The 22,563-nt window shown below is 52.4% G+C and overlaps 8 protein-coding genes across 8 annotated transcripts; 7 read left to right on the top strand and 1 right to left on the bottom strand.

The window, feature by feature from the left end:
• Window positions 1–1,661: 1,661 nt before the first annotated feature.
• Window positions 1,662–4,550, top strand: MRS44_017126 (uncharacterized protein; the record flags this gene model as incomplete). The annotated part of the gene is made up of 1 exon (XM_065617625.1): window positions 1,662–4,550. The coding sequence occupies one exon, from the start codon at window positions 1,662–1,664 to the stop codon at window positions 4,548–4,550; it is 2,889 nt and encodes a 962-aa protein (XP_065473697.1).
• A 696-nt stretch (window positions 4,551–5,246) lies between these two features.
• MRS44_017125 (uncharacterized protein) lies at window positions 5,247–5,937 on the top strand (the record flags this gene model as incomplete). The annotated part of the gene is made up of 2 exons (XM_065617624.1): window positions 5,247–5,485; window positions 5,535–5,937. The coding sequence occupies 2 exons, from the start codon at window positions 5,247–5,249 to the stop codon at window positions 5,935–5,937; spliced, it is 642 nt and encodes a 213-aa protein (XP_065473696.1).
• A 44-nt stretch (window positions 5,938–5,981) lies between these two features.
• MRS44_017124 (uncharacterized protein) lies at window positions 5,982–6,638 on the top strand (the record flags this gene model as incomplete). The annotated part of the gene is made up of 2 exons (XM_065617623.1): window positions 5,982–6,212; window positions 6,264–6,638. The coding sequence occupies 2 exons, from the start codon at window positions 5,982–5,984 to the stop codon at window positions 6,636–6,638; spliced, it is 606 nt and encodes a 201-aa protein (XP_065473695.1).
• Window positions 6,639–7,489: 851 nt separating this feature from the next.
• MRS44_017123 (uncharacterized protein) lies at window positions 7,490–8,077 on the top strand (the record flags this gene model as incomplete). The annotated part of the gene is made up of 1 exon (XM_065617622.1): window positions 7,490–8,077. One exon carries the CDS (start codon window positions 7,490–7,492, stop codon window positions 8,075–8,077), a length of 588 nt encoding a protein of 195 aa, XP_065473694.1.
• A 2,007-nt stretch (window positions 8,078–10,084) lies between these two features.
• Window positions 10,085–11,738, top strand: MRS44_017122 (uncharacterized protein; the record flags this gene model as incomplete). The annotated part of the gene is made up of 3 exons (XM_046284798.2): window positions 10,085–11,138; window positions 11,210–11,372; window positions 11,459–11,738. 3 exons carry the CDS (start codon window positions 10,085–10,087, stop codon window positions 11,736–11,738), a joined length of 1,497 nt encoding a protein of 498 aa, XP_046127036.2.
• Window positions 11,739–13,261: 1,523 nt separating this feature from the next.
• On the bottom strand, window positions 13,262–16,105 carry MRS44_017121 (uncharacterized protein; the record flags this gene model as incomplete). Its single annotated transcript, XM_046277382.2, has 3 exons — window positions 13,262–14,742; window positions 14,798–15,911; window positions 15,965–16,105. 3 exons carry the CDS (start codon window positions 16,103–16,105, stop codon window positions 13,262–13,264), a joined length of 2,736 nt encoding a protein of 911 aa, XP_046127035.2.
• A 3,120-nt stretch (window positions 16,106–19,225) lies between these two features.
• On the top strand, window positions 19,226–20,098 carry MRS44_017120 (uncharacterized protein; the record flags this gene model as incomplete). The annotated part of the gene is made up of 1 exon (XM_065617621.1): window positions 19,226–20,098. The coding sequence occupies one exon, from the start codon at window positions 19,226–19,228 to the stop codon at window positions 20,096–20,098; it is 873 nt and encodes a 290-aa protein (XP_065473693.1).
• A 597-nt stretch (window positions 20,099–20,695) lies between these two features.
• Window positions 20,696–22,411, top strand: MRS44_017119 (uncharacterized protein; the record flags this gene model as incomplete). Its single annotated transcript, XM_065617620.1, has 2 exons — window positions 20,696–21,298; window positions 21,494–22,411. 2 exons carry the CDS (start codon window positions 20,696–20,698, stop codon window positions 22,409–22,411), a joined length of 1,521 nt encoding a protein of 506 aa, XP_065473692.1.
• Window positions 22,412–22,563: the final 152 nt, after the last annotated feature.

The raw sequence follows: 22,563 nt of genomic DNA, 5'->3' as shown, positions 1-22,563 counted from the left end.
TACAAGATCACACTGAAGGTGGTTTATTAGAATCACGCCGCAAACCTAGTGATAGAAGTAAATTCCACACTACAACCCTTTCAAGAGCCTTCTTAATCAACTAACAGTTAGCCTACGCATAAAGGAAACTAAAATTCCCCAAACAATACGATATCACTCAGTCAGTACCGCCTCCAACTTCCTCCAGGAACTCGTAGTATCGAAGTGCCTTGGCTGTTCCCCATCGCTTGCCAAATATCTTGAGGGGAATCGCCGCCAACACTGAAGCAAGAACATGTTGGAAGAACTGAGAGTTCCCCCTTAACTTCAGGATCAAGATTAAAGTTTGAAGTCCTACGATTAAGGTTCAAAGTCCTAGATGGGATCATTCAAAGATATAAGGCACCAAAGGGCCTCTCATTGAGATCATGAAAACTTAACTAAGAATAATTACAATCACGACAACAAGAACTACCAGTTGTCAAGTGCACTCAGCATCCCTGCGTGACACAACAACAGGTGGACCGCTGCTGCTGGCGAGTCGATAGCGTGCCGATAGAAACACTTTAGTGGCTGGCTAGCATAGGTACTGGAGGCAGTCGTGCTGGTAATTCGTTCAGATTAAGATCCCTGGGTTGCGACACGACAGTGGATACGCAGTAGCTCAAACTCCCAGCGCTCGGGGCACATAGCGCCCAATGCCTTCCAGATCACACCCGTAGGCCTCGTTCCGAAAGGCGTTGGTGGGCCCGTAGGGACCGGTCACCTGTTGAAATTTCTTTCCTTTTACTTATCACCAGGAATATCGCGCGCCACGGTCGTGCAACGTTTCACACAACGCGTTACGCGCTCTCCACTCAGTCTCTCCAGCCTAGGAATCTCCTTTTCTGTCGCCTTGTTGGTTTCACTACTTTTCTCGTTCACACGCCCTTCCTCTTCCTCCCTCTTTTCGTTTTTGCTCCCTTCGAGCAAGTTAGGAAAACGAGGTGCGCTCCAACCAGGGGGGGCGGCGCGACGGAGGTGGAAGGGATTTCGAAGTGACTGTCTGTCGGATTGAGGCCGGTTTTTCCCAAGACACGCCATCGACAACGCCGGGAGAAAAAAAAAAGGCTGGGTGTTAACCGGGACGACTAACGAGCGACAAGTGACAGGATTTGACCACTGTCGCAAAATTGCGCTTTGCGCGTGAGGGGATTGCAGGTGCCTATCGGCCGGTCCACATCAATCGGATTACCAACTACGATTCCATTAACAGGCTTTCGTCCTACGCGCCCTTCGGTTACTCATTTCCAATTTCCAGTCTATCACCTCAGCTTGTCCTTTGGGTGGCTCGTCCAATTCCCGCCCGCCTTGGAGCACGCGCCCCACGACTCTATTTCGCCCCTCGGACTATCAGACTATAGCTGGAGCCACAGCGATCTTCCAATTCCTCCGACTCGACCCAGCCTTTCTTCTCTTTTTCTGGTCTAGGTTGTGGGACTTGCTCGGCCACCAGCAGCTTGCCCACTCGAGCCGCACTTTTCTCCAGCTGGAGGCGGTCACGTGCGTCCCGCATTCGACATTGACTGAAACCGTCACTTCCGCCAACATCCACCAACACATACGACATTTAATCTTTCTTTAAATCTCAGTCATCTTCGACGATTCTTCAAGGGCGACTTTCAGCCTCAACGCGGCCCAAAATGGCCACCGTGGATGATACCGCGGCCGGGGAGGCACTCCCAGTGGAGGAACACGAGTCCGTTTGGGACAAGACAGAACGGAATTTCTGGACCAACCTTCGTCGCCAACGAGACGCAGAAAACAACATGGTCGAGCAAGAGTTTCAACAATCTACGACCGAACTCCGAATCAAACTTCGTGAGCTCACCGGACAACGAAGCCAGCTAAGTGAGTCGCAAGCGCGGCTAGCTCGAGAACTAGCTAAGGTCGAGGCCGAGCTAGCCCGCGTGACTGAGGAGTGTGAAGTGAAGACAGATCGACTGAAGCGCATTGAACACGACTACCACGAGTCGCGACAGGCGGGGATCGAAACTCAGCAGGAGATCTGGAAGACGATGCGTCGGTTTTTCAAGGAGAAGAGGGGCGAGGACCCCGACGTCGAGGACTCCGAAGACCCCGATATGGAAGCCCTTGGCCTTCCTCAGAAATTACCAGAACTCTCAAAAGTCAGTGGAAATGTTCCTCGGAGAGAGGTCGCCGATGATTCCATCCAAGTGAGAACCCATCAATCGGCTACCCATGGAGAGATTATGGAAGGTGTTGAGCATCACGACAACGAGAACGCCGCTGACAAACCCGCATCTGATGTTATGGTGGACGTTGTCGATGCTGATGGTAATGTGATCGGACCAGTGGAACGCATCGAGCCGTGGAATCAATGGGTGGAAGGAATCCAGGAACTCGAAATTCGGAGACCCGTCAAGATCCGTCGCGGTCGCCGGTTCAACGACTCGCATCTTGCTAGCATTTATGAGCGAACCGAATCCAAGGGCGTCAAGTGGCTATCCTGCATGATCCAGGCCACCGGAGAGATTCAGTCCAAGCGATGCTGGTCGTGCAATAAGAATCAGGGAGCTTTCGATGATTGTATTATTGTCGGTGGTGACCTCTTTCAGAAATGTGGCAACTGTGAGTGGAACCGTCAGCGTTGCCACGGCGCGTCTGGAGATACGATTGACATACTGGCTTCGAGGGAAAGGTCGCGACAGCAGAGGGAGGCCAAGGGGTCGCACACCAGACCTGAGACTGCACCCGAACCACAACCCGAACAGGCACCTCGAACTGAGAAACCAGTCTGCGTGTCTTCGCATCATCCTTCGCCCCAGCCTGTCCATCAGCCTGTCCATCAGCCTGTTCCTCCGCCGGCTCCTGAACGAGGTCCTGAGCAAGCTCCCGAAACAACTTACAGGCGTGCCTACGAGCCTCCTCCCGCACCAGTCAGCCGCCCTGCTCCTGTACCCAGGCCCGATCTTGCTCCAGAGCGTATGGTAGAGGCTATGGTAACACCATCTCAGTCTCAACCTCAACCTAGGCCTGAAGTCCCACGTTCCGCCCTTCCTTCGCATGTCCCGCGACCTACACGGCCTGGCATCCTTCAGCCTACTACCGAGTTCGACACGCCCATGGAAGACACGTCGGCTCCCAATAGCACTCAACCAGCGCGGGAGCCTGAGCAGATGCCGATACCGCAAGAGTATCGAGTTACCCCTGGATTCACGCCGGCCAACGTTCGCAGTAGATCCCCATCAGCCGAGCGAGCGGAGCGACCAACACCGGCTTCCATGCCCATCGAACTGTCGCCTCAGCCGACGGAATCTCCTTCTGAGGAGCCTCTAGAGGAGATCACCCGAGATAATCTAGTGCTCCGGCACAATGGAGAAGTCTACACTTACCCTGAGTGCGTTGAGGGTGTACCCCTGGTCAAGATCAACGAAAATCACCCCTATTGGGAGCCTAACTGGCCAAATGTGAGAACACTGATTGAGCCGCAGCTCGCTCGATGGCGCGAGAAACACCAGGCTGCAATCGATGCCGGTCCGAAGCAAGAAAAAGGTGGCTCGTCCAAGTATCAGATCGGTCAGCTGGTCAATCGGGGCGTCAAAATCCTTGAGTTTCACGAACAGGGTCCGGTCAGCCCGTATCAGCTCCTCAGCAAGAAGTACATCCAGTCAGGAAAGGGCGGCATCACGTCCTACGATGCGCTCTTCCGTTTGTCTGAGACGATGTTGGAGCTAGAAAAGTTCAAGTTGGATATCCAGCCAATTGAGTGGATGCGGCAGCGCCTGCACGAGCTAATCCTGGCCGAGGGCGCCAGCTTCAACTTGCCTCGAACGATCCATGACTTCTATCACGACCCGAAGCTGACTGCCCTTCGATACAAGCATGGCTTCAAGAACATCGGCCGTCCCTCTGGATTGAAGGCGCGTCAGAGCCAGGGCAGTCCAAGCGACACGCCCAAGCGTCTGAAGAAGCGCAAGAGCATGCATTCTGTTGCTAGCACGCCTCGCGAAACGTCCGTTATCGACCAATCTCCCTTGGCTACTCAAGTTCCCATGGGGCCTGATAGCCCATTTAACACTCATCTTCATAAGCGACCCAAGCTCTTGTCGCCCGCTTCCGGTCCGGTTCACGACGAGTTCCACATCGACGCATGGTCTGATACGGACTCACATAGTGGTGGCGAAATCACCAAGTATGACTGGCGCCTCTACCAGGTCAAAAACCGATTATTCACGAGCTCGACGGCAGTCACCCAGTATTGGACCTGGATTGAGCAAGCCGGCTGCTTCCAGCACCAAGTCCTTAAGAACGTCAGCCCTGCCTCGTGGGGTTTGTTTAAGGATCACATTGACTTCCATGTTAACCTCGACGAGATTGAGGAAGTGATGTGGAACATAGAGGCGCTTCGCATTCACATCATCATGCGCAAGGTCAACGTTACGATGGACAAGTCGGATGGAGCACCTCGTGGCGATGTGATGGCATCTTTCAAGCGGGATCGAACTATGCGGCGGTTCCTGCTCTTTTGTAGGGAGAAGGGAGTCAGGATGCTAAAGCAGACGACGTAAGTACCAATCTTGCCTCCACAGCTCATTTGCATGGAGCCTCCAAGCATTGCATGTGGAAAGGTAACCAACAAGGTTGACAGGGAGGAGCTCGACCATCGCTGGCAGATAATGCAATCAGACCTGCTTCTAGACGTCGATGACCGCGGCGAGTCTAACAAACACCTGCTGGAATAGTTTTCTCATCTAGAACAAGAGCCGCCCCTGACAACTATGCCTTGCGTCAGTGAGTCGTCGACGATTAATTTTGTATGGGAAATTTTTTGGCGCTTGCGTAGCATAGGTCAGGTGGCGATTAAAATAAGCACTAGCCGGCAATTACCGGTTTGACCACTACGAGGGTTACGGTGAAGCTAAAAGTTAGCTAAGAATATAGAACAGATATCTGCGATTTGATTAATATTAATATTTCGTGATGAAAATATATGATTGCGAGATTGTGGGCGTATTTGCTTCGTGACGTCTTTTTTTAATGGTTGTTGAGTAAGGGTTTTAGAACATGGGTTGTGCCGCCGTGGCCAATAAGAACGCGTCTCGACTTGCGAGGCATAGAGGTGGCTGCAGACCATCGGTCTCGTTATGTTCAGCTTAAAGAAAGTCAATATGAAATAAGGGGTTAGATGAGTTATTAATAATGAGAAGTAGCCAGGGTGAGTTAGGCAAGAAATCTTAATATTTGGTTCTCTAAACTTATTCGCAATGGATTACTTCGTACACGTGCCAGAATACCAGCTTCTCGGTTGCCGCTCTTGTCTAATTATGGTAACTCGACAACGTATCAAAAACCATCTTCAGAGTTCTCCCCATCATCTAGGCATTGCCGAGATCAAGGAAGTGCAGAAGTGGGCATCTAAGATTGATATTATCCAAGATCAACAAGAGATCCACGATAGTCTTCCGCTTGTACCCGACGGCACGCCGCCCAATTGCTGCATTAGGTAGGCCAAAGACGGGAGGATTCCGCTGCACGTTTGTATCAGAAGATAGCACAACTGTATCGACTTGCCGATATATGGGCACAAGTTTGAAACGAATACGGCAGCATCTAAAGGATGAACACGAGTGGAATCTAGAGCTGAAGGCTAGCCGACGCTCAGCTGCTATGGCTGAACAAGAGCGAAGCAATAATCCGTGGAGGAGCGGGGTTCTCTATCAACGATTCTTCTTGACGGGTTCTCGTAGCGAGTACTTCGAGGTGGCAAGGGGACTAAATCTCGACGGGCTCAGATCTAAAGACCACGGCTCGCAGGTCAGACTCCAGCAGGCCATTGACGCATTCCAGCGTAAGAGCAATGATGTCCGGAGTCAAGAGGCAGGGCGAATTGATGCGAGAACGATTTTACGGCACCGAATCCGTGGCTTCGTCGGCTTGGCTCTGCTCTCCACTTGAGGGACTTTAGCGGGAAAAAGGACTTTTTGAGGGACTTGATCTCCATGGAATACGAAGTCGATCCGAACGACCCGGACGAGTCAGACGATGCTCAGCTTCGGTTCATACATATCGCATTCGATCGAATGGTCAACTACGCCAAAGCCGTCATCACACCGGATACCGTCTCTTGGAATGCTTTGTTCGAGGTCAACCGCAAGGAGCTTATCAAGGAGCGGTCCAAGCCGTTTCATTTCCGGTTCAAGGCCGAGACCCAGAGGCGTTATACGCTTATGGTTAAACAACTACTTGCTTAGATTGTTCGGTGTATGTCTTTCGAGGACAAGGCAGATCGGCCACCGTTCAAGCTGAGCGGGAGGCAACAAAACGCTTACGATATCATGATGGTGCACGCAGATGACTTGACTGTCGCTTGGAAAGACCATGGTGGTGACCCGGAAGTACCCGAGATTTCCAGGCTTCTCGATCTGCTGGAGAGCGACGTTCTAGAACTTTACATCTCCGTTCTTGATCATTTTACCAAAGACACCGAGCATGACAGTGTTCTCGTCAGCTTCTTGACGGTTCTCAGTGTACGTGCGGATGGTACTTGGGAGGGCTACGCAAATTCCACACCGCAGCTTTCTAGTCTGCAGCCACTGTGTGCCTTGCAAGTCGAGCCGCGCTCTTATTGGATACTGTGGTTGAACCCATGCTCTTAAACCCTGTCTCACTCGACAACCATCAAAAAAAGATATCATGAAGCAAATACGTTTAGAAACTCACAATCATACATATCTACGAAACAAGATGGGCATCAATCGAATCGCAGACATTTGTTCCATAATATCACCAGTTTTTAAACTCACCGTAACTATTAGAGTGGTCAAACTATTAATTGCCGGCTGGTGCTCATTTTAATCGCCACCTAACCCATGTCTTACAAGCGCCAAAAAATTTCCCATACAAAATTAATTGCCAGGGACCCGCTGGCGTAAGGCATAAGTGTCAGGGTTCCCGGACCACAGACAGAGACCTAGCTTTATCGCGCTCAATAACTACCACGGCACTGGAAAAGAACGTCCTGCTACGAGAAACCATCTTCAGTCAGTCATTAGAGTAAGTCCCATCTCCTGCTCCTCTCTTCCCTGCCCTCGTCGCCATCCTCTCCAGCTTCCCTGGAGGCGAGTCAAGCGACTCAAACGGCTTCGCGAGAACTATCAATAACCGCAAGCTATGGCATGACGATGCTCATCCGTTTATCATGTCGCTATTTGATGTTTTAAATCGTTTGTTTGACCCCTGCGGCCCTGTGCTGGGTTCTCTTCGTGATCCTCTACAGACTCGACTCTATTTTGCTCTAGTCGCACACGCGATGATGATCATTTCGCCACCACTCCCATATTGCTATCTCATCCACTTTCCAGCGACAAAATATGAGACGGAAAAAAATTGACGGCGTATCCTTAGGCAAACTCTGACCATTTCAACCCGAGGACCCAGGCCGAGGATGCGTCTCACGAGGTCTCGCCGTTCCCACGCGGACACTAAGCTCAGCAACTCTGACGGCGAAATGAGGGCAGCAAGCCCAGCCGCCGCCTCCGAGGTATCATCAGCCGACACCATCGTCATCCCTACTCCTCAATCGGGATCCATTTCTGGAGATGCCAGTCCGGCCCAAGACTCAGAGCAGTCCTCCATAAACCGTTCCAGTCTGCGCCGACGGAAGCCTACCAAGCAATCAGACAACCAGGTAGCAGCCCAGGCACCAGTCGCTACCAAGCCCATCCGGAAACCTTGTTCCAAGGCAACTTCTAAACGAGCTCCGCGGACTATCGCACGCATCAAGGACTTGGCTGGCGTCGAGATCGCACGCGTTGAGGACGCTCAGGAACGCGCAGACCGCCACGCCAAATGGAGAGAACACGCCAACGCCCTGGCTGCAAGTACTCAGAATCTTGACCAAGCTCAAAATTCGCACATCGCTGCAGCACGCCTGTGGTCAAAGACAACCGCCGATTCCACCAAGTCTCACGGAGGCATCAAGTACGAGCGCAAGTTCAAAGGCCCGTTCACCGGCAAGCTCGTGTCGCAGGGCATTCTTATTGATATCGACGGAGAGGAACATGTCGAGTATCGGGTGCTTGCTAAGCTGCCTTAATTTTTGGGCAATGGGTATCGAGACACGGCTGTTGCGGCATTTCTCACGCACACACGATTTTCGGAGGATAGGGTTTTGTTTTGGTGGGCGGGTTTCCGTCCCTGGGAGGCCTCGTAAAAACGGAGGAATTTGTTTTCTGCAGCGAGTACCATGTTTTAGTTCATCTCAAGCCAACTACCGATTCTCAGTGGCGATAGCCTATCTTGCTGGAATGCGACGCCGTCCGTGAACCCAGCATCGATTGCCAAGTGGCTTTGTTGCCCCAAACCCAATTCCACAGCCAAGTTGCCCCCAACGCCATCATATCTGAAGCCCTCGACTCCTCTCTTGGCATGGGTCACATATATATTGGATTAATAGAGAGCACATGCCTTTTCAAGCTTGCGATCAATCTCGTGCTCTCGAAAATTGTTCCTAGGCCATTTGTAGGTCACACCGCTGGACTAAAACTCACTCGGGTCTCCCCGCTAAATAAAGCGTCGTCGGATGCAGGTTCATTGTACCCAGCCTTAACTGAAATGTAGAGACGCGCAACTGGTCTCGAAATAAGATAGCCATGCAATGGCCCAGCAGAAGAGCGTAGTAGAAGTCTGCCGTTGGCGAGGACGACAACCGTAGCTATCCACGCCGTCGTTATGGCGTGCTCGGACTCTCGCATCAGCGTCAGCTGACATGCCTCCAGGCTTCAGATGTTCCTCTGTAATATCTGTTCTCTGTGCTGGAAAGCTTGAGAATACATCCTTTCAATAGTCAGATGCGGTCCAGGCGACAGATACAGCGAGCTTCATACGACTTGCAATTGCCAACCACCCAATTTCCGCATGGCTCAGAGGAAGGCAGAGGTGGGCTACCACGTACGTTGGGAACAGACGCTCTGCAATCAATTGGTACAAGGGTTATCAGAGCGAGGATGATTGCACAATTGTTGCTGAAACCAAGGATCAAACTAGGCATCGCATTGTCGCCTTTGATCATCCACATCGATGTCGCTGGCCGTTTCTTTCTGCCGATGGCAAGGATCACAACCATCGTGTTGAGACCGTATGACTAAGATGGTCCGATCTGCTGGTGGCTGGGATGTGGATACTATGTAAGGAGCTGTGCTCCTCTCAGATACATGTAACTTAGACCTTTCAACAACATAACACCTTCTACGCCCGCAGTGTTGCTTCATCACATCGTGAATAGCTTCACGGTCAGCGTGAACGCTACACCACAACTAGCATCAGTCAACAGCCTGCTGCCTATGAGATCGGCAGACTGAACACAGGTAGAGACTGACTCTCGTCACTCCTTTCGATAGAAAATCAAGCGCTCATTTGATCCTCATGGCCCATCAGTACCTACGACAGATTCGAGGTAATTTACTGAAATACAGTAAGACGCGATGCGTGCACGGACGGCCCCGTGGCGTGCAGGGGCCAGCACGACTGCGCACAGTAGGTCACGTGCTAAAGATTCTAGAAGATTCGGCAAGCGAGCGGCCCTCCCCTTCTTTGGACGCTTCTCCTCTGTGTCCGTCCCAGTCTTATCAGGTCACATACGCAAATGCAGCATCATAACAAAGCCTGATCGAGGCTAGCGGCAAAGGTTGTGATCTGACAGGGGGTGCATTTTAAGTGCAGCCCGCTCTATTCGTCATTCGTGTCTAACACCTGGACCAATTGAACGCCTTCTGACTGCATTAGTGCATGTATTAGTCACTGCCTGTCTAACAGCAGTCGAGATGTCTGGTTGGCTAGCGATATGCACTCCCCAACCCGCATCAAGGCTGGCGCTTAGGCACTGTCTCTTTTCAGTTCCCAACGCCCAGGGCTGATTGCGAGGCGTCCTTGGTCTCGCATGCAGTCATCTTGTCACTTTTCCCCATCTTCTTGGACGTCGGTTCCCCCCCACGTTCACGAAAGCTTTAGTAACCCCGACGATTCAGGAATCTCCAAAGATACCCTTCACCTAGAACCTCCCTGGGCCAGGTGCGACGCCCGGCCGACGCCCGGCCGACCGAAGATGCCGCCGAGAATGTTGAGCCATGATGCCTATAGAGTGGGATGGATCTGTCCGTTGGAGGTGGAACAGATCGCGGCGATGCTGATGCTGGACGAGGAGCACGAATCTCTACCGCAGTTGCCCGCGGATCACAACGTCTACAAACTTGGCAGCATCAACAACCACAATGTCGTTATCGCAGGTCTTCACCAGCCGGGTAACTGCCCCGCAGCCACTGTCATCGCCCAGATGAGGATGACATTCCCGAACCTCAGGTATGGCCTATTGGTTGGTATTGGCGGCGGAGTGCCGGTAGAGACGGATGACGGGACGATCCGGTTAGGCCATGTGGTGGTCAGCAAACCGACGAGCATACACTCTGGTGCAGTAAAATATGACCATGGAAGAGCAAGGGAGGGCCACTTTGAGCGGACAGGCGCCCTCGCGCCGCCGCCGGCAGCCCTCCTGAACGCTGCACAATCCCTAGCAGTGCAGCGAGCAATGGTGGACTGCGATCCCGTTTGGGAGGATACGCAGAGAATGCAAACGAGCCGTCGAAGTCTTCCACGCTTCAAGTTTCCCGGTGTCGCGAACGATCATCTTTACCAATCAGACTACATACATCAGCGGGCGGGGGCATCTTGCGAAGAAGGTGGATGTGACCCGGGGCAGCGCATTGAGAGACCTATTGACGATGGCGACGAGTCTTTTGTCGTTGTACACCGAGGGACGATCGCGTCTGGGGAGTTGGTGGTGAAGGATGCTAAGCTGAGAGATAGCTTAGCGCAGCAGTATGGGCTGCTATGTTTCGAGATGGAGGCGGCAGGAGCGCTTGCCGATTTCCCATGCATTGTTATCCGTGGCATCTCCGACTACTGCGACTCCCACAAGAACGACCGGTGGCATGGGTATGCGGCTGCGGTAGCGGCCGCATATGCGAGGCGGTTGTTCTTTCACATGCCCATCGAAGTGGCGCAAAGACCGCAACAGGATCCGGCTGCGTTGGGTGAGGAGACCGGTCCACAAGATGGGCAGTACGGGCAAGGTGTACTCCCTTACAATGTCCGCCAAAGCAGTAGGTTCTTTGATTTTACTCAATGCTGTAGTTCTAGGCGCCACTGACAGTTCATTCGCCATTGTTTACAGTACGAAGCCAATACGAATTCAAGAAACCTGAAGTGGAAAATGACGTCTCAAGCCTTTTTGAAAGACCATGGATGATCGAGGCTAACACAGCCGCAATCTATGACGCAATCCATCGACATATAGCGGATCACGAACGCGGTACTATAGGATCCCAGATCCTACAGTAAGAAGAGTGTTACTTCTTTCATATACATTATCCCCTTACCGTTAGAGAAGAGGAAAGACTGACGTAAATTGAAACGCATCTAGATACTTCTCAGGTGCTTACAAATGGCTGAATATGCTCATCAATAGCGAAGAGCACGCCGACATGAAGAGCGAGCTCAACAAGATATGCTTCAACCATAAGATCACTCTCGAGGCCCTTGTGCCCAACGAGAATGACAAGACTTTCAGAATGGGTGCGATGGGTTGCTGCGGGTGTGGGATTAGGGACGGGAATCTCCGCATCTTGTTCGAGGAAAATAAGTTTGGGCTTAATGCAGAAGACGCTATTACGGGATTAGTAGATGCTTTAAGCGTAACTTAGGTATATAAACTATACGGAAAGGGGAAGAAAGGGGAGGAGGAAGAGAGTGAGACTGGCATCAATCACGTCGACGAGCAGTCAAACCTCAGTGACCTCCAGCGAGCTTAAAACTTCGCGCAGAAACCATTCGGGATTAAATTTCATAGCAATTTGCGAGCATCATACATGGCTGAGGGGGGAAACGGATGGCTGAATGAATGAATGAATGAGTTTATTACGCCCGGGAGGATACGCCTCATAGGGCACACAACGTTGTATCTCGTTATATTGTTTTTCCAACATCTCACGCCTTAGGCCCTTAACCTCACCAATCCTTGCATCTTGCCACGTTCCCCAGCCTCGTTTGTCCCAGCGACAGGCCTGCTTGAAGGCCAACTTCTCCAAGTGTTCAGCGTCCCATCTTCAGCAGCTGAAGCCTGGTCTGTCTACCAGAGGCTGTGCTATGTTGGTTCTTACTATCTTATTTGATTTGTTAGTGTGTTTTTCCTGTCTGTGTAGCATCCAAACGGCCTGTGCTTATTGCAAACTTGATCGCTGCTCGCACCGCTCCCAAGTTCGGCCTCCACTTGTCCTCGTCCTCTGCTGTCTTGCCTCCCAGAAATAACGACAGATTGCCCATGATTGCTTGGTCGATATTTCGCATGTCCGCACGCATTGGGGAGATATGCTTAACGCGTCTATCGCGTCGGGGAGCCCATAGGTTCACGGGTACCCGTGATTCTATTAGTTTCACGGGTCCCGTGAAATCAGGTACCGGTACATATCCATTAACACCATCTCTATCCAGCCCAAGTATCATTTCTTAAACCCATAAGAAGGAAGTAGTTGTAGCTTCTATATCTTACCTAGCCTTTAGTGGGAGTATATGCTGTACATAAGACCCGTTTTTCCCCTCTCATTAACGCAATATATTGCTGGATCAGACTCGGCCGTAGCTCATGGTTGGGCTGAGTGGAATGCCATATTGTGACAAGCAGCTGAGCAAAGACGTGAACGATTCTTGTCTCTGGACTCTCTAACCATACTTATTCATAGTTTGAGATTTTGCGAAGCCAGCGGTAATATCAAATGCAACTCGTTCTTTGCAATTGACCTGTTCAACCACGATTGAGGCAGGTGTCTGGAATGTTAGTGCAAGTGTAGCTCTTGAAGCGCTTATGTGATTGGCCGAGGTGAGACCTCGGGGTGGGGCGAAAGCAGCCAATAAAACTGCAAAATGCCCACCCGTGAGAAGACCCGTGAAGCTAACAGGAGACCGGTCCCCTACGGGGTCCGCCAATGCCTTTCGGAACATGCCTGAAAAGCGCGATTTGCGCTAGGAAAGGCTATTTCTAATGAGACTAGATTGTCATATTGCAAGGAATCCAGGATAAGGCTCTCCCTCTACTAATCCATCACCACCAGGTTAAACGGATGTAGCGAGTTAAGTCAACGATACAATAACTAAACGATAAAGTGAAAATGCATGTAAGAAATCTCATTACAATATACTTATGACCGTCCTGAACTCCTATAGTTGCAGATCATCTGTGATCTGGTCTAATCTCCGGCGGTTTGGGCCGTTCATCATGCTTCAACGACAAATGATCCGTGAAAATACCCGGTCTGGCAAACCGCTTGTGACACCAAGGGCAGCGGTACAGCCCATCAGAAAGACAAAACTCGGAAATCTTAGGGTTCTTCTCGGTCGTCCTCAACCATCTTCTCACGCCCTGGAGAATACACTCGGGAACGCCGTAGAGGGTCTCTCCAAATCGAGGCTCAGCTTCCTCTACGGCGGCAGGTCGCCGCGGAGCGAGAGGTCTCGGTGTGTGGACAGGTCCTTGAGTAGGAACAGGTTTCCGTGTGGCAAGGCTCCTTTTGATTGTTGTTGCGGGAGCCGTACGGGGAATGGACGCAGGCGTGTGTTGTGGTGCTGGTGAGCTGTACATGGAGGGCTGTGTGGCCTGAGATGAAAACGATTGTGCTTGGTTAATGCTGGGTGCTGGGGAGCCCATCTGATCACTGATGGGTCGAAGAGCCTGAGAATGGCCCTGCATGTTAGGGAGTTGTTGGATAGGTGGCAGCGTTGACTGTAATGTCTCTAAGTCGAATACGGCTTTAGGAAAGATGAGTGTTGTTGACTTTGTCTTGAGTTGAAAAAGATCGGCTGACATGTGGTTTAGCAAAGCGCGCTCAACGCGGTGTCGATGAGACTGGATCTCTGATGCGGGTGGTGTTGGTCGGGGGTCAACGTAGGTGCTCGCCGGTGAATAAGTATGCTGGTTCACCATGACCACATGTGCGGTATGGTGGCTCCGAGACTCGCTGCGCCTACTTGCTTGGTTCTCAATGGACACCTCTCGATTGCAGATGTTCATGGGTTCAGGGCTGTTGCCAGATTCGAAGGCGTTGGCAGGCTCGGGAATGTTGATGGGTTCGGGCTTGCTGACGAGCTCTGGGTGGCTAATGGGCTCGAAGTTATTGATAGGTTCAGAGTTGCCGATCGGCTCGGGCCCGTTGATGAGCACGGGACTGTCAGTGTGTTCGGTAATACTGATAGGCTCAAGGTTGCTAATAGGTTCGGGGCTGTTGGTCGCCTCGGTGTCGCCGATAGGCTCGGGTTTGCTGATGAGCTCAGAGCTGCTGATGAGTTCGGAGTCGTCGATGGGCTTGGAATTGTGGATAGGCTCGGGGTTGGCGACTGGCTCGGAGTTGCTGATAGACTCAGAATTGCTGATCAGCTCTGGCTTGTTGAGGAGCTCAGAGCCGGTGATGGGCTTGGGATCAGAGGGTTCCGAGGGAGACTCAGTAGTCACTGAGGGCTTCGAATCAGATTCCACAGGAGCTTCACGGCTGGGCTCGGTTGTCGGTGTTTCCACTGGTGGAGTGACCTCTTTCTCTGCGATAACGGATGCGACGACCGGTTCCTTCGCCGGTAAGTTCTCGGGAATGGTTAATACGGGACTTTCGATCTTTTTCGGTGTTGCTTGTGGCGAGGGTTGTTGTCTCTTGGCATCTTCGACTAACAGCAGTTGGTAACATGCAAGGAGCCGCAATCATAAGAATCTCAAACTTACCGTCCGGGATTACAAGGGCGCTCAAGCTCTTGCAATCTCCCGTCATCCCCAGACGTTTCGCAAAGAAATCTCGGGCCAATGAGAAATGCGGTTCGAGACATGCAGAGGCATCAGAAAGGTCCAGTTCCTGCAAACCGCCAGTACCGACCCATCCCGCAGCATCTTTACTTGGGAAAGCCGTCGAATCAAAATAAACAACTGGAAATTGCCGTTGAGCGACAAGAGCGCCACTATCTTCGTACTGCGCTTTCCATTCCAGATATGTCGTCCCTGGGTCGTACACGTAGCATTTAGGAACATTCTCCGTCAGGCCCAGGGATTCGAGGGTTGTTGACAAGCCAACTTTGCCGAGATTGTTCCATGGCAAAACAAGAGCCGGAAGCCAAGTTTTCGTCGTTTCTCGGTAGGCCAGGTACACGATGCCTGGTGTCGGGCTTATTATCGGGTCATGGCTCGGTTCTTGCATCGGTTCGTCCTTCGCGGGCGGCACTTCGTCTTCTAGATCGCATGGCGCTGAGGATAGTTTTCGTCTCTTTTGGCGTGGGGTGCTCTCTTCTGGCACTGGCTCTTCTTGTGCTGACTTTTCTCGTGTTGGTTCTTCTAGTGGTGATTCTTCCGGTACTGCTTCTGGTACTGCTTCTGATGCCGGCTCTTCCGGTACTGGTTGTTCTAGTACCGACTCTTCCGGTGCGGATTCATCTGGCACTGACTCTCTTGGTACTAACTCTGCTGGTACTGACACATCCACGTGTCGGGATTCCGATCGTTTAATGGCGGGTTTAAACTTCAAAGTCGCAGCATTGTTCATCTGCGCAAGCTCCTCGTTGCAGTTCAAAACCTTGATGCCGAAATGCTCGATGACGGCTGGTCCAGTCGTGTCTTGCAGCCGACCGTGCTGTCTGCTCCTCAAATGCGCCGAGGCAGCTCTGAGCGGGTGGTTTCTAAAGTCAAGGTCATGTTCCTGGCAGCGGAGGATGAACCAGGATCCGTGGCCTCTGGGGTATTGAATAATGATGTGCTTGTCTGTTTCATTCTGAATGACTGCCTCGAATGGTATCGACCTCTGTGTCAGTTGCTCACCCAGCTCATTTTCGTCCTCATCAATCGGCGACCGCTAATCCCTTCATGTCAGGCAAATTCAATGGTGCTCCACCCTTTCATACTCACAGACTCAAGTGGCGCGCAAAAAATGGTATCCTCTATTCTTTCTGTTTGTGACTGTTCAGATTTCCCTGATGGGCTTGGCGAAACTCGCAATCGCGTAGACTTCAGATTCCGAGGGGAAATCTTTGGAGAGGCGGGAGACATTGGTGGAGATGAGAGGCGGAGCTTTTTGGATGGCCTCTCCAGAGCGAGATTGCTGGAACGCAGGGCGAATCCTCTTTTTGGGGGTACTCTGGCGGCGATGAACAGCGCCTAGCTGGGTAGGTTACTGCTGGAATAGAAAGGTTTTCTAAGAAAGAAACCAAAAAATGAAAAAGAAAAACATGACGCAACTCGTTTGCGGTAGACACCCTCTCCTTATACCACCCAGCCCGAGGCCCGATAGACTGGTCGAAGCCGTGATTGGCCGATGAGCACACCACTATCTCGCACATTGCCTCCCATGGCCAATCGCTTATAGCGCCCCAGCGGGGCTAGTACGCGTTTGCAGGTGGCCATCATCATGTGCCAATAACCCGCCCGGCAAGGGTGATTCCATACAAAACACGTGGCCCCTTTTGCCCGGGCGAGGCAATACGTATCTATTTATTACTGCCCGGGGTATGAATCACTGAAACATTACAAACAATACACGCGCGAAGATCGTAATGCTGCCGTTTCTCTGCGTTACTCTGCGTTACCCTGCATAATCACTCTCCCCCACTGGCGCTCCTGTTGCGACATGGGCTAAGCAAGGGGGGTCCGCTGAAACATCCCAGGATAACGGTGGAGCTGAAGCGTTATTTTTTTTTACGCCTTTTTTTACCCTCGCATCACACCAGGCGTGCCCATCTCATAGGAGAGCTGCTTCGGGTCTGCCACACTCACAGAGAGCGCCAAGCCTGCCGGCGCAAGGCCTCCACGAATCAAATTATACCAAGAATCTAAGGTGCTCCGGTCAAGGTGTGGTGCTGTCACCAGATGCGTCCGAGCTTAATGCGTGCCGAAATCGAATGGTTCAGGGGTCCAGATGACCCTTGACTTGTGTGCGCGCGGCATGGGTTTCACACGTCCGCTCGGTCGGTAATCGGGCTTTGGGGTTTATTTGTCTCACTTGGAATTGCGAAAGTCTTGGCCGAGAGGGGAGAGGAGAAGAGTTAATTTAGCGCCGATCGGACAGATCTTGAGGGATCGACAGAGTTTTCTTGAAAAGATTGCATAGCTTCCAAGGTTGAAGGCCTCATTGGACTTGCATGCTTTTTGTGGCCGACATGACGCGATGGTGTGTGTTTTACCGATTCAAGGCATATCACAAATACCAAGAAATGCGTTTGTCAGACATGCATGCTAAATTAGCACCAAATCTGTAGGCCAAAGCATCTATGACAGTAAAAAGAGTATCCATGCATACAATCTAGCGGCCGCCGGAAGCATCGCTCTATTAATTGGTGCGATGGATAAGACCCAAAAAGGATTCAAAAATTACCCGTTTGCTTGCGAACCAATCCTACCTTAAACAATGGCGTTGGGTCGTATCCTACCCTATCTCCAGTGCGCAAGGACCTCCGCACAGGTCTCCACACCTTCCTTTGTCATCTCACTTTCTTGGCATGCAAGTGTTAAGAAAGTGGCTTTATCTACACCCTATTCCTTAACAAGTGCACAAGAGACGTTCCAACCTGCGCTCTGCGCAGCCGCAAGCGGCGGCGATGGCATCGTCCACGACGAACCCGTCCGCTGCCCTGGACCCATTTGATCTGGGATCCACACTCCCGTTAATCTGAACCGAGGAGCCCGTGCAACCCTCTTGCAGAACAGCCCTGCGGCCGTGAACGGCCCAGTCGGTGTCTCACCCGGACCCAGGCGGATGGCTTAGACGCCGTCCTCGCCAATCAACGCCGCCACCACTACTGTAGCTACGGAAGGAGCTCGTCCTGCCTATCCCTCCTCCCCGCCCGAATAACAACCGGTTTCTATTGTCGAATCGGCCCATTTACTCGCATGCGAACGCGTAGAGGAGTACAATGCTAAGTTGAAGGTATTCCAGACCTTCTGCGCCAAGTTTGAGGAAGCCGCTCGAGAATTCACCACCGGGCCGGAACGAGAGTTCGCTCAACATTTTGCCAATAGCTTCCTAGACTCCTAGAACCGGGAGCTCGCCAGTGCCGCATCTATCCCTACTACCTACAGCAGCGTCGCCGCTTCGCCTCCTGCTGCTCATAACCATCCAACCCATCAACGCCAATAACAAGCCGCCCCCTCTCGTCGCCAGGGGCAACAGACGACTACCGCCCCGCCCCGAGAGGACCTCCGTGTCTTCATCCGCCTTAAGGCCGGAGCTCCGGCCAGAACCCAAAGTAGCTACGCGATCCGGACTCACATCTGCGAGAAGCTTGGCGCCGTCTCGGACAAGATTCGACAGGTATTTCAAGTTAGATCTGGATGGGCCGTCCAGACGACCGATCTTGAGACCCGCGACTTCCTTATAGAGAAGCAGGCCGAGTGGGCAGCAGACTTTGGGGCCACCGCAGTAGAGACCAACAAGAAGTGGTTTACCTATGCGGTCGCAGACTTCCCCCGCAGACTAACCGACTTCCGTGGCAATGAACTAGACAGCGAAAGTATTGTCAGCGATGAAATAGAAATGTAGACGGGGCGCAAGCCTGTTGACGTGCGCCCTTCGCGACACATGTCAGAGAACCCCTTGACTAAGACCTTGCTCGTATCCTTCCTGAGACCGACCAAGAAGTACTGGTCCCTCTTTGGCAGCCATACGGCCAAGCTCGTCGATAAAACCGATCGTCCCAGGCAGTGTATGACATGTTGGGACTACCACTCCTTCCGCATCTGTAATAGATAGCCTCCTTGCCGATGTTATGGCAAGACTGGCCACACCCCAGATGACTGTACTGCACCAGAACAGTGCGTCAACTGACGGCCCTCATGAAGCCAACTTCCACAAGTGCTCGGCCCGCCCGAAGAAGATATACGGCATCTTCCGCCGGCTAACCAAAGAGCAAAGAGAACATGTCCGAACAATAGGTGCTGAAATATACCGTCAGCGCAACCCAGATCCGCGACTAGAACCATAACAACGCATACCCAAACGGCAAAGGGACATCAAAGCACCACATAAGCAACCGGACGCTCACGCGTCTAGTCCAGCCGCATCGAGAGCGCCCTCATGCATAATAGTGGCTACAACCTCCGAAGTAGAGGAAGAACCCGAGCACCCTAGACCTGGCTCGCCAAGAAAGCGTCGCATAGTCCTTATTACTCGCCCTTATGACTAGGAATAGATACTCGCAGACACGGAAGATCGACAGAAAGCCGCTGAAGATCTTTCAGGCTAACGTCGGTAAGATCGCTCCGGCCCACGACTACGCCATGGCGCTGGCAGATACCGAACGATACGATATCATCCTTCTGCAGGAACTATGGACGACTTTCATAGACACCCGCTTTCTCACTAAAACCCACCCGGCATACGACACATTTACAGCTGTCGAGACATGGGATGGCAACGACACTCGGCCTAGAGTCATGACATATGTCCGACGCAACCCGAGGCTTCTAGCGGACCAGTTCTGGCCCTTTCATACTCGAGATACTCTTTGGCTTACAATCAACGGCATGACGATAGTCAACTTCTATCGTCAGAATGACGAGAACGATGCACTGAATATACTGCTACGATGGCCTGTCCCGGAACTCTGCCTCATTGCCGGTGACTTTAACGCCAGATATCATGCTTGGCAGACAAGACATACTACCAACAGGGGCCAGGACATTGCAGACTGGGCGTCAGAAAATGACCTTGACCTACTGAACACTCCTGGTGTACCGACGAACCCGCATGGGAACACTATTGACTTTGCTTTTATGAATACACCTCTTGCTGAGGCCATTGTCGAAGATCACCTCGCGACAAGCTCTGACCACTTTACACTCAGCCTGACCCTCCCCGACGCAAGACCAGCCCCGATGCAACCGGGTAGGATTTATGTGACAATAGATGACGAGCTCAAACGGTTTGCTGAGATCGTAGAGCTCGGAGTCGCCAGACTTCCCATAGCCGATTCGACTCCGTCGGAGCTTAACGAGCTCGCCTCTGCGCTCGTAAGCCTCCTAACATCGGCAGCGAAGGCAGCCGGCTGACCTACACGGAAGGGGGCACGTACTGTTCCCTGGTGGACCGAAGAGTACGCCGCCGCCGCGGCTGCTTTTCGTGCAATGAGAAGACTCTACCCTTTCGGGTTCAACCAAGATGTCCAAATCGCCAAAAGAGGCCTCCACCGCGTGGTCTATCGAGCCAAAAGGCTCTACCGGCGGAACCTCATCGATAGCTTCTCCGACAATAGCTCTGTTTTTAAAGCTGTGCGGTGGTTAAGGTCCCCAGGGGCCTTCTAGCCGCCACCACTGCAGATCGGCGACGTCGTCTACGAAACTTAGATGGACAAGGCGAACGCACTCCAACGAGCCACGCTGGAACGACGAACCGCAGAGGATGACATCCAAGACCCTTGGATTTAAACCTCTCCTCCTAGAACGATACCATTTCCACTAGAAATCTCCCTGGACGAGGCGCAATATACGACCCTCCATATGGGAAACACTTCCCCAGGATCAGACAATATCACAGTTAAACTTCTTAGAGCTATGTGGCATATTATCGGGACGCAAGTCCGCCGCTTATTCGAAGGATGCCTCTTTGCAGGCCACCATCCAAAACCGTTTAGGGAGGCGGAGGTAATCATGATTGCCAAACCTAGACATAGGGATCTCACAACGCCACGAGCATGGCGACCTGTCTCGCCACTCTCTTACCTCGGCAAGGGGTTAGAAAGGCTCATCGCACGTCGTCTAGCATGGGCAGCCATTCACCACAAAGTCCTCCACCCCCAACAGGCTGGAGCACTCCCCAAAAGGTCTGCAACGGACTTGGTGACCGCCCTGATCCACGATATCGAAGAGGTATTTGCACGCAAGAAGGTGGCCACTCTGGTCACGATGGACATCCAAGGCGCGTTCGACACCGTCATGCGCAACAGGCTGGTTCTGCGTCTGCGTGAACAAGGCTGGCCCGACCACCTGGCTAGGTGGGCTGGATCCTTCATGGGCGGCCGATCTACTCGTGTCAGGTACCAAGATACCCTCACCCCTTCCTCCCCGCTCCAATGCGGCCTTCCGCAGGGATCACCGGCATCGCCGATCCTATTTCTGCTCTACACAGAACCCATCTACCGATTAAGCAACCCCCAGGGCCGCTTCGGCTATGCAGACGATACAGCCATCCTGTTCATAGGCGATACAGTAGATGAAACTGCCGCTATGGCATCTAGTTCTATCGAGGAGATGGTGCGCTAGGGCGCAGCAAATGGCGTATCTTTCGACCCAAAGAAGACCGAAGTCATGCACTTCTCTCGCAGCAAACTCAAGTCCGCTCCAGCGGTACAACACGGTGATGTCATGAAACATCCCGAACCGGCCCTACGCTAGCTAGGCATTTGGCTAGACAGCAGGCTATCATTCCGAATCCACGTCGAAAAATAGGCGGCGAAAGCGCAAACCGTCGCCTACCACTTACGGGGACTCACTAGCACGAAACACGGCCCGCTTTCCAGCGCCGTACGAAGCGCTATCAGAGCATGTGTCGAGCCAGTGCTTCTCTACGGCGCCGAGGCATGGTACCAGGGCACAACCAGGCCGCGATGGAGCCAGCCTGCCAAAGAATCGCCATCGAGCAACAAGCATCTCATACAGAGAATAACCAAGGCCATGAACCAATCTATGAGAGCCATACTCCCCGTCTGGAAGACGACTCCGATCAACGCCCTCCACCGGGAAAGCGGGATACCACCGGTCGCCCAGCTCCTGGAGGCACGGCGACTCCGGTTCTCCGCGCGACTCAAATCGCTTAATAAAGCCCACCCTCTGGCGAGCCAAACGCTCCCACCCAGCCAACCTACTTACCACGATCTCATCAAGCGCAGATATCAAGTACAGGCAGAGAGTAACTTTAGAACACGCCTAAGACGCACGGACGAGCTCCTCGCGCCTTGCGCACGACCGACGCTCATCCAGCAACGCTTTAGCCAAGAGCAGATGCCACCGCTACAGACGGCATCGAAAGAGGAAACGGCTGAGGCCTTCCTCCACTGGGTTCAGTCACTCGACCCGCTCACCTTGGTCGTATACTCAGACGGCTCCCTTTCCTCAGAGGGAGCAGCTAGCTACGGCTTTACCATCCACCAAGACAATCTCCCGATCTTTGACGGATCGGGTCACCTCGGACCGGCCGAGGTCTTTGATGCCGAAGCCGCCGGAGCATTGGAGGGCTTGAAGGCAGCTCTGAATCTCCAAGAATCACCAATACAAGAGATCATAATCTGCTTAGATAACCTCGCTGCCGCCACGTGCCTGCGGGGCATACCGTCCGACTCCTTCCAAGAAGTCTTCCTCGAGTTCTAAGCCTTAGCAGCATCGCATAGTGCTACTAAGGTGCGTTAGGTTCTAGGCCATACCAATATTCCCGGCAACGAATAAGCCAATAAACTAGCAAAAGCAGCATCCTCACTGCCTAAGCCCGAAGACGCTCGGCCAACGCTAACGTACCTGAGAAG

The sequence above is a fragment of the Fusarium solani genome, assembly GCF_023522795.1.
Source record: "Fusarium solani strain SB1 chromosome Unknown bctg00000013, whole genome shotgun sequence".
NCBI classification, from domain to species: Eukaryota; Fungi; Ascomycota; class Sordariomycetes; order Hypocreales; family Nectriaceae; genus Fusarium; species Fusarium solani.
The sequence above is the reverse complement of the archived record's forward strand: the minus strand, read 5'-3'. Positions and strand labels throughout refer to the sequence as shown.